At 40.8% G+C, this 17217-nt stretch overlaps 1 protein-coding gene across 1 annotated transcript in view; it reads right to left on the reverse strand.

Moving 5' to 3' along the window:
• Positions 1 to 17217, reverse strand: part of LOC145249555 (tRNA-splicing endonuclease subunit Sen54-like) — a 163826-nt gene that overhangs the window by 95181 nt on the left and 51428 nt on the right. Inside the window, exon 7 of the mRNA XM_080111230.1 lies at positions 7942 to 8008. Coding sequence (XP_079967356.1) covers positions 7942 to 8008 — 67 coding nt within the window. The remainder of the gene's footprint in view (positions 1 to 7941; positions 8009 to 17217) is intronic.

A 17217-nucleotide genomic window follows, 5' to 3' on the forward strand; every position in this document is an offset into this window, starting at 1 on the left:
GACATCAGTTCCTGAGGATTGTATAACAAATGCTGACAGCCCACTCAAGAACGCTGATCATGCAGTGATAATGGTCGAAATTGCCCTAAACTCTAGACCCAAAACTGAAGAGCCAGTACTCAAAACAACGAGATATTATAAAAAGGTTGACTGGGAAGCCATCAGAGATCTTATCAGAGATGCCCCATGGGGAAATATTTTTTCTCTTCCTGCTGAACAATGCGCAAATGAGACCACTGAATGGTTCAAAACAGCAATTGAAGCACATGTTCCCATGCGGAAATTTTATAGCAAGCCCCACTCTCCCCAATGGTTTACTTCTACTTGCGCAACTGCCATTGCTCAAAGGCAGCATGCATACCACAGATTTAACCAACATAAGTCCAGTTCAAACAGACAGAAGTATATAGAAGCTAGAAGTAACGTTAAGAAAGAAATGGCAACACCTAAGAGAGAATTTACTGAAACCACTAAAAAATGCATCGAAGCACAAAAATTAGGAACTCGAGACTTCTGGAAAATCTACAACAGTGTAGTAAATAATGGGCAATCAACAATTCCCCCATTAGTCAAAAATCACAAGGTTGTTTACTCAGCAACCGACAAGGCTAATATGCTTGCCAGCCGGTTTGCTTCAAACTCCACACTGGACCCTTCCAACCACCCCCTGCCTGACTTTCCTTTGCGGACAGACGCCACGCTAGACGATCTAAAAATCACCCCTGACACTTCAAAAGCATGTGGACCTGATCTCATCCCAGCTATGCTATTAAAATAGTGCTCAGCCGAAGTAGCTCCAGTTCTCTCCAAACTTTACAACAAATGCCTTAATGAATCATGCTTTCCGGACTGTTGGAAAACTGCTTCTGTGGTACCAGTATTCACGAATTCTGGCGAAATTATCGCCCCATTAGCCTCCTCCCACTTTTCGCCAAAATATTTGAGACCATAATTAACCATGCTCTAGTCAGTCACCTTACAGATGCTAAACTTCTGACTGACAAGCAATATGGATTTAGACAAGCCCGTTCCACAGCTGACATTCTCACTGTAATCTCTGAATGTATATACCATTCACTGGACAAAGTGGGGGAGGGCAGAGCGGTAGCTCTAGTTATATCTAAGGCTTTTGACAGGGTATGGCATGAGTGCCTCCTCAGGAAAATTAGATCATACGGTATCACTGGTAGAATACTTAACATAATTAAATCCTTCTTAGATAAGAGAAAAATCCAGGTTGTCCTCGACGGTCGTACATCTAAACAATATGATATAAATGCGGGAGTGCCACAGGGGTCTATCCTTGGACCTCTATTGTTCCTAATATTTATTGATGACCTCCCGACAAAATTGCCTCTGAAATGGGTATATATACTGATGACACCACACTATAACAAGCATGACAGGAAAACAAATGAACACATATCTAAAGAAATGGCAAAAACACTAGAGGATGACCTCCAATCTGTAGTGGAATGGGGACAAAAATGGATGGTCACATTCAATGCTGCCAAGACTAAACTGGTAAACTGGTTTCCTTCAATAATTACAAGAAACCGTCTCTGCCACCAATAGCAATGGCCAGTGACTCCCTATCTGAGAGTACATCTTTTAAACTGTTTGGCCTAATGTTCACAGAAAATATGAGTTGGAACAATTACATTGAAAACATTGCCAGGACCGCTGCGAAAAAGGTAGGCTCTCTTTACCATGCTAGAAAAAAACGCTAGACTCTGGAATTCCATTCCAGATCCCTGCTTCCCCAACTGTACTGACGTGCAGAAGTTCAAGTGTAACGTGAACCGACATCTTGCTGCCCAAATCCCTACATAGTGCCCCAGTAGTTGCTGCCCCTGATAGTAGCCCCCTACACCAAAGTGGCAATGTGCCTTGTTTGGGGTGAAAATGTAATAATAAAAAAAAAAGAAAGAAAAAGATAAAGAAGGAAAAAGATTAAAAAAAAGAAAGAAAAAGATAAAAAAGAAAGAAAGAAAAGATAAAGAAAAAGAAAGAAAAAGAAAGAAAAAGATAAAGAAAAACAAAGAAAAAGATAAATAAAAACAAAGAAAAAGATAAAGGAAAAAGAAAAAGATAAAGGAAAAAGAAAAAGATAAAAAGATCAAGAAAGAAAAAGAAAGATAAAAGAATATAAAGAAAGAGAAAGAAAAAGAGAAAAAAAGAGAAAGAGAAAAGATAAAGAAAGAAAAAGAATGAAAAAGAAAGATAAAGAAATATAAAGAAAGAAAAAAGAAAAAGAAAGAATAAAGAGAAAAGAAAGAAAAAGAAAAAGAAAAGAAAGAAAAAGAAAGAAAAAGGAAGAAAAAGAAAGAAAGAAAAAAGAAAAGATAAAGGAAAGATAAAGGAAGTAAAGAAAGATAAAGAAAGAAAAAAAATTTGAAAAAGAAAAAAGAAAACAAAAAAGAATGAAAAGAAAAAATATGAAAAAAGAAAAAGATAAAGGAAGATAAAAAAGATAAAAAACGATAAAAGATAAAGAAAGAAAAAGATAAAATAAAAAGAAAGAAAAAGGTAAAAGAAAAAGAAAGAAAAAGAACAAGAAAGATACAAGAATATAAAGAAAGATAAAGAAAAAGAAAGATAAGAAATGATTCAGTCAAATAGCAAAATGTAACTAAAGCATTTTACTTTATTTCATTTTTTTTTTTACATAGGCATCACCACTTATCGAGGCCAAGAGGCCACTCGAGGATAAGGTTAAAGAGTGTACAGTAGAAATTGGACAATATAGTAACCGTTAGTAATGGAGATTCGGTAAATTTGTTAACTTATATGGAACAGCTCATCAAAAACTTGTTTACATTAGACTTGAAGACAACCATAATGTAGTCAACTTTGTGAGGAACATCCTTTAACTGAATTGCAATTGTCCCATTTTTTTCTAAATGAACGCAATTTAATGAATGCTAACAGCACCACTAAAAGCTTATTTTTTAGATGAGGATTCATACTATTTGGGTATTTGGACTACTGTTCTCATCTTGGGCGTTATTCATAAGATGGATACAATGTACAAGATTGTCTATAACTGTGACATACACACTTCTTTACAGTTCAGGAATATGTAATCGTTGTCTTTGAGATAGTCCCACAAATAAAAATCTGTTATGACCTGGTGAGTGCGACGTCCATCCAGGATAAACCCCTTCTACTGATGAGATGATCAGCAAAGTATCCCTACAGCCTTTTAATGAGTTATTTGAAGTATGCAGAGTTGTCCTCTCCTGTTGAAATCACTGTTTATCTCACATCTTTGTCTTTCGAAAGTTTTTAAACAATAATGAGTGGTATTATGTAAAAGAGACAGGGAGGGGTCATAGGGTTTTCCTGTATGCAGGATGAAGATTACATCACCTTCTGTATAGCGAGAAGGGAGGGGGGTCACCTTGCATAGAGTGAGAAGGAGGAGAGGTCACTATGTATACAACAAGGAGTGGGGGGAGGCATCCTGTATATAATGAGGAGTCAGGTGGGGGGGGGTCACCCTGTATAAAGTGGGTCGGAGGGTCACCCTGTATATAGTGAGGAGTGTGGGAGGTCACTCTGTATATAGTTGTAACGCTGTAATTATATCTTAACACTCGAACCCACAGGTTGTATTTGAGACAGTTGCAAAAAAAAATTGAAATGAAAGGCATTTATTCATGGTACTTTCCAAAATGAAGCATTGCATCTTCTTTTAAAAGTCTCTTAGTTCATCTCTTCTGCCATGTAGTTTACAAAACTCTGCCATCTCAACATGAGCTTAAGTCTCTTGCTGCCATGAGCTATACGTTCATTTTACGCCCGCTACACACTTTTTTTTTTAGTGCATTTTTTTTCTTTCCCTTTTCTTTTCCTTCTCTTCCTCTGCTGTGACGTCACATTACATACCAGCTTGGTCATTTGCATATGCATCATGTGGTTGCTTCTGCATCAGCTACAAGCGCAAGCAGCTCTGTTACATAGTGAGGAGGAGGGGTGTCACGTTGCATACATTATCATACTTAAATGTATTTTACAACCGGGCAATGCCATGCAGCCTGCTAGTCTATATATATATATATATATATATATATAAAATAAAGATCAAAACAGGTCTAGCTAAAGTTGGTGCCAGATGGAGGACGAAGATAATCTATCCTTATCTCCATGTTTTATAACAGTTTTCAAAAATAATTTCATAAATAACATTTTTTATTCTGCATTTCTGTAAGGCAACGACTTCAAAAACATTGAAGTAGAAAAAAAAAAATAGTTGACGCAATCAATGCATACGGCAAAAATTGCTTTTTCTGAGAACAATTTTTTTTAAAATCATGTTTAGTTTTTGTAGAATTCTTAAACCATCTGCTGTTATTGCTGACGGATTGACTGATCCAAATGCAAAAGTTTCTACAAAGAAGTGAAATAAAAAAAAAAATAGAAAAATAATTGGAGAGGAGAGGTAAAAAGGGGAGGAAAGGTCTATAATTTATCATTTTTTTTTTTATCAAGTCCTTTCTTACTGCTTCCTCCCGTTTTCTTTAACTTCCCTCTGTGAACTGGACCTGCTACCTCAACTGTTCTACATCTACTAGCTCAAGAAATCTCTTCCATTTTTCAAAGTGGCGCTACCAACAATATCTCCTGTTCTGTGCACACATTTCCCAATCATTCAACATAAAAAAAAGGGTGGGACAGACAAAAAATGACCAAAACAAAGAAGCTATCAAAGTCTTTTCTTCGCGTCATTAAAAAAGAAAATGGTCAACGTATAAAGAACTCAAAGATTTTGGTAGTTTTTGGTTTTGGTCATTTATCAGCTGGTGCTGTTTTTTGGATCATGTGTCGCTTGTAATAAATTTTTTAGAGTGTTCATTAAAAAAATGATATTCAATTCACAAAGCTTAAAAAAAAAAAAAAAAAAGAATGAAACTTATTTACAAGCAAAATACTATGAATAATATATAGTACAATAGGAACCTCCACATACGACACAGATTTAATCCACCCTATATGTAACACTATATGTAACTGTAATCTAATATTATAATCATAACTTTTATACCATTTAAAAAAAAAAAAAGAAGCTTTAAATAAACTAGTAATATAAGGTTGCTTCAATAAGTTTCCAAACTTTTTTTGTACAGGCATTTAAAATTGTTATAGACTGTTGAAAATTCAATCTGTTACTGCTATACATCTGACGAGACGACTGGCCAATTTTTATGATTTCAGGTTCAAAACGAACAGCTACAGCAAGAATTGGAATACACCCTACTAAAGCCTGATTGACACAATTGGTGAATTTCAAAACTCTGGACATGAGGACACTTTACAAGAAGAATATGCAATAAAATTGTTTTAAACTTGGAAAGTATACCCACAGAAACATATGGAATGCTTCAGACTGCTTTTGGACCATCTTGCATGAATCGTGCATCAGATTTTGAGTGACAAGGAAGGCAGGGAGTTTGTGACAGATGATGAGAGGTGTGGGAGGAGTAAGGAAGTCAGAACACCAGAGTTGATTGGCCAAATAAAGAATTTCATGGATAAGGACCATTGTGTGTTGAAAGAGACAATAAGTGCTCAGTTTAATGTCAGTGTGGGAACTGTACACATTATTATTCGTGAGTTATTAAAGATGCGGAAGATTTGCCCCCAAGAGTGCTCAGAGAAGATCAGAAAGAAAAATGTTGTCAGGACAGCAGGGAGATAGTCAAGTGGTCAATTCAGATCTTGCAATTCTCGATGGTCTGATGACCTGTGATGAAAGCTGGATTTACCGCTATGACTCAAAGACTAAGAGACAGAGTTCCCAGTGGAAGCATGCTGGTTTTCCCAGACCCCAAAAAGCCAGACAGAGCAAGTCCACCCAGATACATATGATGATCTCTTTTTTTTTTTTTGACAGCACAGGCATGACCGACATGCACTGGGTTCTCACTGGACAAACAAGTCAACAAAGAATACTATGTTGAGGTTATGTTAAGGGAGTTCAGGGAGAGATTCGTCGGAAGAGCCCAGCACTCTTCAAATCGGATCAGTGGCATTTCCACCAGGACAATGCACCAGTTCACAACTCCATCCTTGTCACAGACAATTTGACTAAGATGAGCATCAAGACAGTTCCTCATCCTTTTCTAACGATTGATAAAAAATAAAAAAAATAAATTTTTTTTATATGGTTAAAAAAAACTTCCAAGACTATATATATATATATAATTTAAAGGAGATTAGAACAATAGTCTAAAGAGCTGAGTGTATTTTAATGTAACAGTGAAATTACTAGTTTTATTAAAATACAGGAAAGAAAAAGTGCTCGTTGTAATTTAGATATATAATAAGCTCGATAGGTAAATATCCTAGAGCTAATTCAATATTAAGTAATGTGATTGATAATTTAAAATTTAAAAATCAAATTATAATTAAATTAAAATTAAATATCAGTTTCACAAGAAGGAACAATAACAAAATCAATTATCTGTACGATCGTTTCGGAAAACCGTGTTTTTATTGTGGTAGACATCAAGTTATGGACAATAATTATTACATATAGTTTTTTAATAAACAAGGTCTCCTCGTCAGCAAATTTTAAAGGGTTTTTATTAAATCTAAAAGACACCATAAATAAACCTAGCATTAAAAGTAGTGCAGATGTATCTTTTAGTTTTTCGCCTTTTGAAATCAGGAACTATGGTTAAAATACTCATATGTGATGTTTGCTATAGCTTTTCACCTTATTGAATGAAACTGATTTTTAATTTTAATTTAATTATAATTTGATTTTTAAATTTTAAATTATCAATCACATTACTTAATATATATATATATATATATAGACAGAGAGAGAGAGAGAGAGTGAGAGGGGGGGGTAATCTTGTATATGGTGAGATGTCATTTTGTACATAGTGGAAATGGATATTATATATGCGCATTTTACAACTGGGCAATGCCAGGTAGCCTGCTAGTGATATATATATATACACATATACACAGTACTGTTTCGCTGTTTCATAGCTCATCGGTGCAGTTAGACAAACAACTATCTCAAGTCAGGATCGAAACCCGATCGCCCAAACAACAGTTGGAGCTTCTAACCATTGCGTTATACGGCTGCTGCTATGCAGGCAGTGAATTTTTGACATTGTCCAAATACCGAAGCTCAATTTGTTTACACAAAGAGCATCGCTTCATACTCTAATGGTAATTTGTATATCACTTCCATATATATATATATATATATATATATATATATATATATATATATATATATATATAGAGAGAGAGAGAGAGAGAGAGAGAGAGAGAGAGAGAGAGGAGAAAGAGAGAGTGAGAGTGGAGGGGGTGAGATGTCACTTTGTACATAGTGGGAATGGATAGGTCACACTGTATATAGTAGGGTGTCATTTGTATAGAGTGGGGAGGGAGAAGTCACCTTGTATACAGTGGGGTAGCAAGGTCAATCTGTAAATAATGTCAATATATTTAGAGTTCAGTTTAAGGAGTGCATATAGTAAGGGGAGGACACCCTATATTTAGTGGATAGGGAGTAATCCTATATATAGTGAGAGGTGGGGGTTGTACCCCATATAGTTGGAAGGATAAACTATTCGAATCTTTTTATTCTTTCCTTGTTGTATTACCTTTATGGCACAATCATGTTGGCACACTGGTTCTTAGAAATCTAAAGTTCAGCAATGTTGAGCCTGGTCAGCAGCAGTCAGGGAGACGCTTCCTCAACCATGTCAAACTCCTAAAAACATCTCAGAAAAAGACCAGACTAAAGTTTTGGACCAAATGCCTCCCCCTCACATTGACATGGGAATCTTGCAATCTGAGGTTCTTCCTCCTAATTCAGAAGGAGCTTGACTCTAATGAAAAACACTCGACTGCTTGAGAACAGAAATGGGGACAATGAAAAGCAACCAAAAGAAAATTTAATGTTATCAGACTTACCGCTCTGCCATGGAAGAAACATGAAATTCGGCATGTTTTACAATTTGCAGCTTGTCCAAGATGGCACCTGGAAAATTTGTTTTTAAATTAATCAGCAGTTGATATCGTTAAAAATTAAAATTATAATATGTATCCCAGACCAAAATTTTCCTTTCATTATATCTAAAACTGGCAATCAATATAGCCACATAATATCAAAAAAAAATTTTTTTTTTTAAAGTAATGACATACATACTAGCAGGAAGACCAGTTGCTGCCCGGGATTGAATAAAAAGCATTTATAATTATTCAATTTTGGGGAGAGGCGGGGGGGTTGTCCGGACAATAACCTTCACATTTATTGGCTGAGACATGATTTAAGTAAAGTGATACATTAATTAAAATAAATTTTGATACATTAATTAAAATAAATTTTGATACATTCATCATTTTAAACTCGAGGACACATCCAACATTTTCTCTGAAGCTTTTAAAATTAAATTTAAAATCAAATTTTGTAAAAAAAAAAAAAAAAAAAAAAAAAAAAAAATGGTGCGGGGGGGGGGGGATAGTATAAAAAGAAGAAAAGTAAGATCAAAAGGAAAACAAAAACTCCTGGATAACATGGAGTAGATAAAGTTGAAAGAAAAGATACAAATGAAATTGAAGGCTAGGGCAATTTGAGATATAGAGATTGGAAACATTGGATATTTTAGAAAACAGGATAATCAAACTGAATCCTTTTAACTAAGTATCCGAAACCAAAACTTTTATTTTCATATATATATATATATATACATACATATATATATCATCATGTGCTGTTCTTCGTGTCTGAAGATGAATTCCTGTGAACCATCATTCTCCACTTGTCACGGTCGTGACTGAGGGTCTGCCAGCTTCCAGTAGGGATCAACCTGTCCTTTAGATTTCGTTTGATGGTGTCAAAAAACCTGAGCTTAGGTCTGCCTATGCCTCGTACACCATCCTCCAGTTGTGAAAACAGTATCTGTTTTGGTAGTCGGGAGTTCTCCATTCTGTTTACGTGCCTGGCCAATCTCAGGTTTTTCCGGATGAGCAGGTTATACATGCTTGGGAGGTTGGCTTGTTATAGGATCTCCCTGTTGCTGACAAAGTCATACCACTTGACATTTAAAATCTGCCCGAGGTGTCTCATCATATAGGTGTTGAGCTTGCGGGCTACCAGTTTGTACACTGGCCAAGTTTATGCACCGTATAAGAGTGACGAGAGGATGATGGCGCGGTACACCAAGCATTTAGTTCTAGTCAGGTCTTTATTTTGCCAGACCTTCTGTTTGAGTTTTCCATAGGATATGGAGGCGTTAGCCATTCTTGTAGAAATCTCCTCATCCATTTTGTTTTTGTTCATGACCGTGGTCCCTAGGTATTTGAATTTGCTGACATTGTAAAGCTCCTGGTCTTGAATCTTAATTGGCTGGATTGTTGCTGGTGATCCAGGAGATTGTTGGGACATCATTTCGGTTTTCTTGATGTTAATCTTCAATCTGAAGGTCTTCGCTGATCCTGCGAAGCGAGTTATTATATCCTGAGCATCCTCGTGACTATGCGCTACAAATGCGGTGTCATCAGCAAACATGAGCTCCTGTACGAGTATCTTTGTTGTTCTATTTGCAGATTTGTATGCATTGACATTGAAAAGGTTTGCTCCCGGCCTAGATTATATGAAAACACCCTTATCACAATTTCTAAAGGCATGCCGAAGCACAACTGACAGGTAGAGTGAGAATAGGGTTGGAGCGAGGATGCAGCCCTGTCTGACACCATTCTGCACGTCGAACGGATCGGAGAGCTCGCCCTTCAGCTTAACTGTGGCTTTAATGCCTGAATGAAGGGCTTTGACAAGGCTGGTGAAGTGTGCAGGAAAGCCAAGCTTCAGCAAGACTTCCCAAAGAGTGGTTCAATCCACAGTCGAAAGGCTTCGTAAAATCCACAAAGATCATGTACAGCTCCATATTTTGCTCCACACACTTTTCCTGGATCTGTTTGAGTGAGAAGATCATATCTGTTTGCACGGAATCCGCATTGTGCCTCAGGTAGCAAGGTTTCAGCGTGCGCTGTAAGCCTGTTCAGGAGAACACGAGCGAACACTTTCCCAGGGACAGAGCAGTGATATACCCCTGTAGTTACCACACAGCCTGCAATCTCCCTTTTTGAATATGGTCACTAGCTGTGCGTCTTTCCAATCTTGAGGGACAGTTGCAGTGGTCCAGGCACTCTGTATGATTGTGCAGAGAGTGCTAAGTAGTTTTTGTCCTCTTCTCTTGATAATCTCAGGGTATATGTCGTCAGACCCAGCTGATTTGCCATCCTGTAACATCAACACTGCTTTGCAGATTTCATCTGAGTCAGGACATCTGTCCATCCAGTGCTGTGTCAGGAACTGCTCCAGGTTGATTATTGCTCGTTCGTCAATGTCTGGCGTCTCGTTTAGCAATGTTTTGAAATGCTCAGTCCATCGTTTTAGAAACTCGCATTTGTCAGTGAGGAGAGTGGAATTGTCGTTTGCAAGTAGTTGATCAGGATGACTCACATTTGGGCCCCAGACTGCTTTCATACTCCCATAGAAACCCTTCATGTCATTGGTGTCAGCTAGAATCTGTAGTTCAGCAGTCTTAGACATCCACCAACTGTTCTTAAGTTCCTTACATCTGCTCTGGAGCTTGCTGTTTGCCTTAGCGTACTTTGCTTTGATGTATCTAGTGTTCTTGAACAACATTGAACTTCTTGCAGCGTTTCTCTGGTTGATGAGTTGCTTGATTACTTTGCAGTTCTCATCGAACCAGTCCTCATGGCGTTTCCCGACTAGCCCAAGGCACTCTTTGAATGTTTCATAAACAGTTTCTTTGAAGGACAGCCAATCTGAGTTTACATTTCCGGTTGGTTCAGCAAGTCTCTCATTGAGAGCATTCACCAGCTCTTCTCTTACATTTTGACGTTTCAAGCCGTTGACATCCAGCTTCTTAGGGGTGGTGGTTCTTTATCTTTATTTTGTGTCTCAGTTTGAATCTCGCTTGTCTCCGGATCATAATATGGTCAGTGTTGCAGTTTGCTCCCCTCATTGCTCTCGTGTCCAGGATATCTGGGAGGTCACGTTGATGAGTGATGACGAAGTCAATGAGGTGCCAATGTTTACTTCTAGGGTGTATCCAGGAGTTCCTGTGAACAGGTTTGTGTTTAAAGAAGGTGTTGGCGATGCAAAGCTGATGCTCAGTTCAAAGTGAAAGGAGGAGCTCCCCATTTGAGTTGACTTTCCCGCATCCATACTTCCCTAGTGCTCTGGGCCAGGTGCACTGTCCTATCCTGGCGTTAAAGTCTCCCATGAGTATGATCTTATCCAGTTTTGGTACGGATGCAAGTGTACTGTCTAACTAATGGTAGAATATATCAATAGTTTCCTGAGAGTTTGTCATAGTCGGAGCATATATAGCAATCAGGGTACACCAACGGTCTTCTGATAAAGGTAGCCTGAGTGTCATCAGCCTGTCATTTATCATATGGGGCACTTCTATCAGTTTCGTCACTAGCTCGTCTTTCATGGTTAGTCCGACACCGGACTCGCTTCTCTCACTAGAGGCCTTGCCACTCCAGTAAATGGTGTAGTCGGACTCTCTAATGGAACCACTCTCTTTGAACCTGACTTCACTCAGGGCAGCAATATTGATGTCATATTTTTCTAATTTGCACAATATAATCGCACTTCTTCTTTCTGGTCTTGCCGAATCAGACCTGTCAAGCATCGTTCGTATGTTCCACGATGCAAACTTGAAGTTGGGTGAATTGTGGGCCTTATTATCCTTGGCGACGCCCTGCCAGTATGAGTTCTTTTTCTGTTTTCGTTTCATGGTTCATAAGGAATTTGCTGACAAGATAGTTTAAGGATGGAGTGGGTTTTGTCAGTTGCCATTTCATTTCACTCCAATGGGGTACGCCAGACTGGCAAGGATTGCCCAAGACGAATCGGCAGCTCATTAGTCGCAGTGATTAGCCAGAATGAGTGTTATCAACTTTCTCAAACTGCCTTAACAGAGTCATCACAGTTTCTGGTTTTTCTGTCTGGGTTGAGCTTTCCATAGATCCCTGCACTGTTAGCCTGAAGTTCAGTTTCCAGTGGCATCCGCCTGGAGGCCAGCACAGAGTCTTGACTGACAGCTACACTTCCGTACATCTGTCAAGCCCTTGGATGATTGGTTCCGCAGTGGTGGTGGATGACAGACCAAGAGATGCACTGGATCGCGTTATGGAACCAGTCGCATGCACGCACGCACACACTTATATACACACACACAGGCCTATGTATATGTGTATACCCGCAAGCACCTATATTCATAAACACACAGAAAAGCACATCCATATCCATGCACCAACCAGCATACACCTATGTACAAATAAACACATATACACATCTTAAAAGCCTCCATGAACCTGCACAGATGCACCTGTATATTTACAAACACCCACCCAACAACATATACATCCAGAGAAACTTCCTATTATAAACATTTAGTTATAAACAATCACACCACCCATGCGACCGGTGCTTATAGGCACACACACACACACACATATGCATGATGCTAGTTGGCCGTTGACCCCCCCCCCAAAAAAAGGAGGGTTCGTACGCCCTTTGAAAGGTGTTGTTTTTAATCCTTCTGGGAGACTAGCCACCCTCCTCACCAGACAGGTTGGTGGGGAAACTGGTTTAGTTGGCGGTAAACCGACCATGCGACAAGTAGTACTAGACTAGGTTACATGGTACCATGACCTAACAGTATATATATATATATATTAGTTATAAAATATATATGGCGATTAAGTTACACTGAATATTCCACTTTTCATCCACTCTAGGATTCTTGAGGCTTATGTGAGAATTTTCTGGTTATCTCGCGTTTTTATATACCCACCTTCTATTGAGTTTTTAGTTAGCCAATCAGCTTTCTAGTATCCACCGTGCCCTTCCTAATCAGCCAATGAGCAGGTACTTACAGGACAAAGGCCCATTTGACCTCCGGTTGACCCATTCCTTTGTGTGTGCACTTTAGCGTAGATATCTAGTGTCTTGACCTGTTTTAAATCTAGGTTATGTTTGTTTTTTTTATATGTTAGTTTTTATATTATATATATATATATATATATATATATATATATATATATGTGTGTGTGTGTGTGTGTGTGTGTGTGTTATAGTTTATGTATATGCATATTTATTTTTTATTTTTTTATTTGTTTATTTTCTATTGTTTTTGTTAGTTCTAAAGTTATTTTGTATCTCTATCCTAGAGTAAATTTTATCCTATGAACACATTTGTTCGCTATTTCTCTCCTACAGTATAATAGATGTTGGGGTTCTTTAAAGTATAGGATAGCAAATTTTTCTCATCTAGGTCTCTACATGTGTTTGCTTGTCTTACTATTTTTCATTCGACTACCAGCGAACTGTAAAAGTGAGAAATTACTGTAAGAAAAAAAATGTAGGGAAAAATTCAAGATGGCGCCCGACTCTCTCTTTAACACGGTAAGATATCCTCAACACGGCACAAGAAGCAACAGCCACACGATTCCCCAGCCAACTCAATCGTCACTCCCCACGTCTTTCCCCTCACCCGCTTTTATCGTTCTAGGTCGGCTAAATTTGCATATTCCGAGAATTCGTGTGACTTTGCGAGACATCATACTTTACAAAAGACGGCGGTCGCCATCTTGGTCCCTCTTTTCTATTTTTGGTCGGTAACGCTGAGCTGGTCTCGAGGTAAGTCTTTTTCCCCTCATCCGTCTCTCCCACGTACCCACACAACACGCAAACACGCGGGCGCTTATCTCCTGGATGCACGTTACACTCCCCCCTGATCTGATGATCACATAGAGAGCACTGGGGGGGTGGCCTTTTAGTGCGTGTGCTTCTGCGAAGAGGTACATTCACTGTTTCAGATTCGGGCTCTGGATCTGGTTCCGCCTCATCAGATGAAGTATCGCTATCAGTCTCTGGAAGGGGCTCACTGAATCCGTGCATCGGCAGCTCATCGCTAGACGCTTCACTGCTTTCTTCTGTAGTTGTATGACGCACCTCGGTAGCTGGGCGAAGATCTCGCACATGTTGTGGGGTTCCATCGACCAAAACAGACTGCTGGCTAATCACTCCAGATATGTGTCCTCGCTTAAACTTGTCGGTGCACCGATTTCCTGGAGGCCGCACCCACACTGGATCTCCCACTTCATATCTGTTATATGTTCCCTTGTCGGTTGGCTGCGTAGTGTTGATTCCCTTCACTCCGACTTGGTACGTGTAAATAGCATTCGCAGGTGCGGTTGAAGGGGACGTCCCGTCCTTTGGCGTAATGTTGTACCAATATGTTGCTTCCGCAATAGTACATCGCTTCCTGGCAGCAATTCTCTTGATGCTGCGATGGCTTCTTTCAGCAATGCCATTTCCTGATGGCACATGTGCACATCGCAACCGTAGACGGACGCCCCACTCATCTAACAACTGCCGGACTTGCTGGCTACAAAACGCTGCATCATTGTCAGTCAGGAGCTCTTCCGGCGCACCTCGCTCAAAAAAAATGGATGATAGGTGGCGAACAACATTTGCTGAATCCTGTCTGGTCATCTGCCGCCACACCGCAAATCTCGTAGGCCCGCAATCAATGAGAGTTAGAAAGGGCTTGCCACTGTAATGGGTAATATCCATGGCCAGCCGCTGCCACACACTCTCAACTTCCAAGCGACCCTTCTGCCATCGCTCTGGTGCAGGATCAATAGACTGGCAAGCCTCACAATTTCTGACGATCTGTCTGACATCCATCTTGGTCACTGCTGGGTATGCACGCCTCACAAAATAAAGGGTCCTCTTGATACCCGGATGTCCGCTCTGTGCATGAATTTTTTGTATTTGACATGGGTCGATTGCAACTGCACAAGATCGAGCAGTAATCTCCATTCCCATCTTCGCGGCTTCATACCATTTGTGAGGTACACGGGTCAGTTGGTCAGCACGATTACAATGTGATGGCACCAGAGTGACGCTCAGTGATAGCCCATACTCAGATACCAGGTTTTTTAGCGTGTCTAGCCTTCTCCGTATTAACATTTCGCTTGCTGCCTTGGTACGGATTCGTGTCCGTCCTGAAAGTGTGTCAGACACCCAGTGGTAGACACAGAGAGAATCTGTGTACAAGGTCAACTTCTTAGACTGCCACTGCAGGGCCAGATTTACCCCCTTTACAACAGCGTCCAGCTCTGCCAGGTTGATATGCTGAGAATCTGTTACGGGCCGCAGCCAACATGCATCCTCGAACACGTTTCCTCCTTGCTCCAACGATACTCCCAACGCCAAAGAACTGGCATCAACCCACACACCTACGTTGTCTCCGTTAACACACCACCGCCCACAGGCAGGGTCCTTCTTGTTCACTCTCTCCAGTGTCTCCTTAATCATCAGAGTTAGTAGGACATCATCGGATATGTCATCCCAACCCGTGGTTGTTAAATTTGCTCTGCGTTTAATCACACCAACAGCTGCGCAGAGCCAGCCACAGACCGGTAAGTGACCAACAAGTTTTCCACACCAAGAAAAAACGGTCCGCCTTGTAACGAGGTTGGGGATGCTTGGAATTTCACTGCCACGCCTCCATTGTAGGGTGCCATCCTCTTCATAAACATCCAATCCCAATACACGTGCTCCTTCCCTTAAACGTTCGGGATTCTTGCATTCCAGACCAAACTGAGCCAACTTTTCTTTGACACACGACGCAGACTGTACATCTTCATTGACGTATACATCATCAATGTAAGCTGACGTTGAGTCCCTCATGGGCTTTTCTTGGGACAATACTGTGTTGACAATAGTCTTCATGATCTGTGGTGCCACATTTAGGCCGAAGCCAAGGCGTGTAAGGCAGTACCTCTGCCCCTGGAACCAAACTGTCTGGAACGGCCACAACGTCTCATCAACTCGCACCTGTAAATAGGCTTTTCGTAAATCCAATATTGAGACATTAGTGCCTTTCTGACGCCATTCCCTCAACTTACTGGCGCATACGTCAGCATCGGCAGTGTAGGCTTCAATATGCTTGTTAAGCTCCCTATAGTCCAGCACGGGCCGTACTTTCGACTTGTTATGCTGGACTACTGCCATCAAGGGTATTAGACCCTTCGGAGGCCCAAGCTTGTCCTCAGGGTAGGGGATTAACCAGCCATCTTGGATCCACGCCTTTAGTTCCCTTTCATATTCTGCTCGGGCCTCACTGGGTATAGGGTACTCTGCAACCCCATTCTTGAGTTTAGTCGGTGCCATTCCCTCGGTCCACTTCCAAGATGCAATCCAGGCCCTCTTGCGCGAGTCGTAGTCCACTGTAAAATCCGGCCGATCGATATGGAGCGCTGCACACACTGGGGCCTCTAAGAATCGCACCTTTCCATCCCGATGAATTGCGACTCCCCCCAGCGCCTTGATGGCATCGTATCCGAGCAACAGGTCAAACCCCAGGAGATTTCCTTGGGTCACGAGCACATTGATCTTAGTGGCTGCACCGGTGTCCGTGTAGATCTTGACAGTTCCAGCTCCACAGCATGTCTGGGTCTCGCCTCCTATCGTGGTGACTTTGATCTTCCTCTTAGTCCAACTTGGACACAGCCTGGTGCTCACTATAGTATGCGAACAGCCTGAGTCGAGAAGTGCTGAGCAGGGTATCCTGTTTACGTAGACGGTTATTACTGGTTGCGCCTTGTTCAAATTTTGCTCGGGGAGCAGGGCGGCGCTGACGTCCTCTCCCCTGATACGTTTCCCGCACAGTTTTGGGCTAGATGCCCCAAACCGCCACACTTAAAACAGCGCACACGCCCCCTGTTGGTGCAATTCCTTGCAAAATGTCCGCGTCGGCCGCAGCGAAATCATTTCCCATTGCTTGCAGGGTTCTGATTCGGAATCTCCCGAGCGCCAATCTGGCCTGTCTGTGTCGCCATCACAACTGGTTCCCCCAGGTCCTCCTCATCTTTGATGATGGCTCGAGCACGTTCCATCAAGTGTTCCATGGTCGTTGTTGAAACGCTGGTTGAGGCTCTCAGTAGCTGCTTCACCCGAGTGGGAAGGCCCGCCACAAACGCGTACGCAAGCGTCCGCTCCGACACCCCTCCACCGAACAGAACTGCGAGTTTCTTTAACTCAGCGAAGAAAACGTCCACGCTTTCCTCCGGTAGAAGTTTTCGGGAAGAAATTTTTCATAGGCCGTACAAGGATCCATGGCAAATGCCTTGTAC

This window comes from Euprymna scolopes, chromosome 28 (assembly GCF_053919585.1).
Source record: "Euprymna scolopes isolate OS-2025 chromosome 28, ASM5391958v1, whole genome shotgun sequence".
NCBI classification, from domain to species: domain Eukaryota; kingdom Metazoa; phylum Mollusca; class Cephalopoda; order Sepiida; family Sepiolidae; genus Euprymna; species Euprymna scolopes.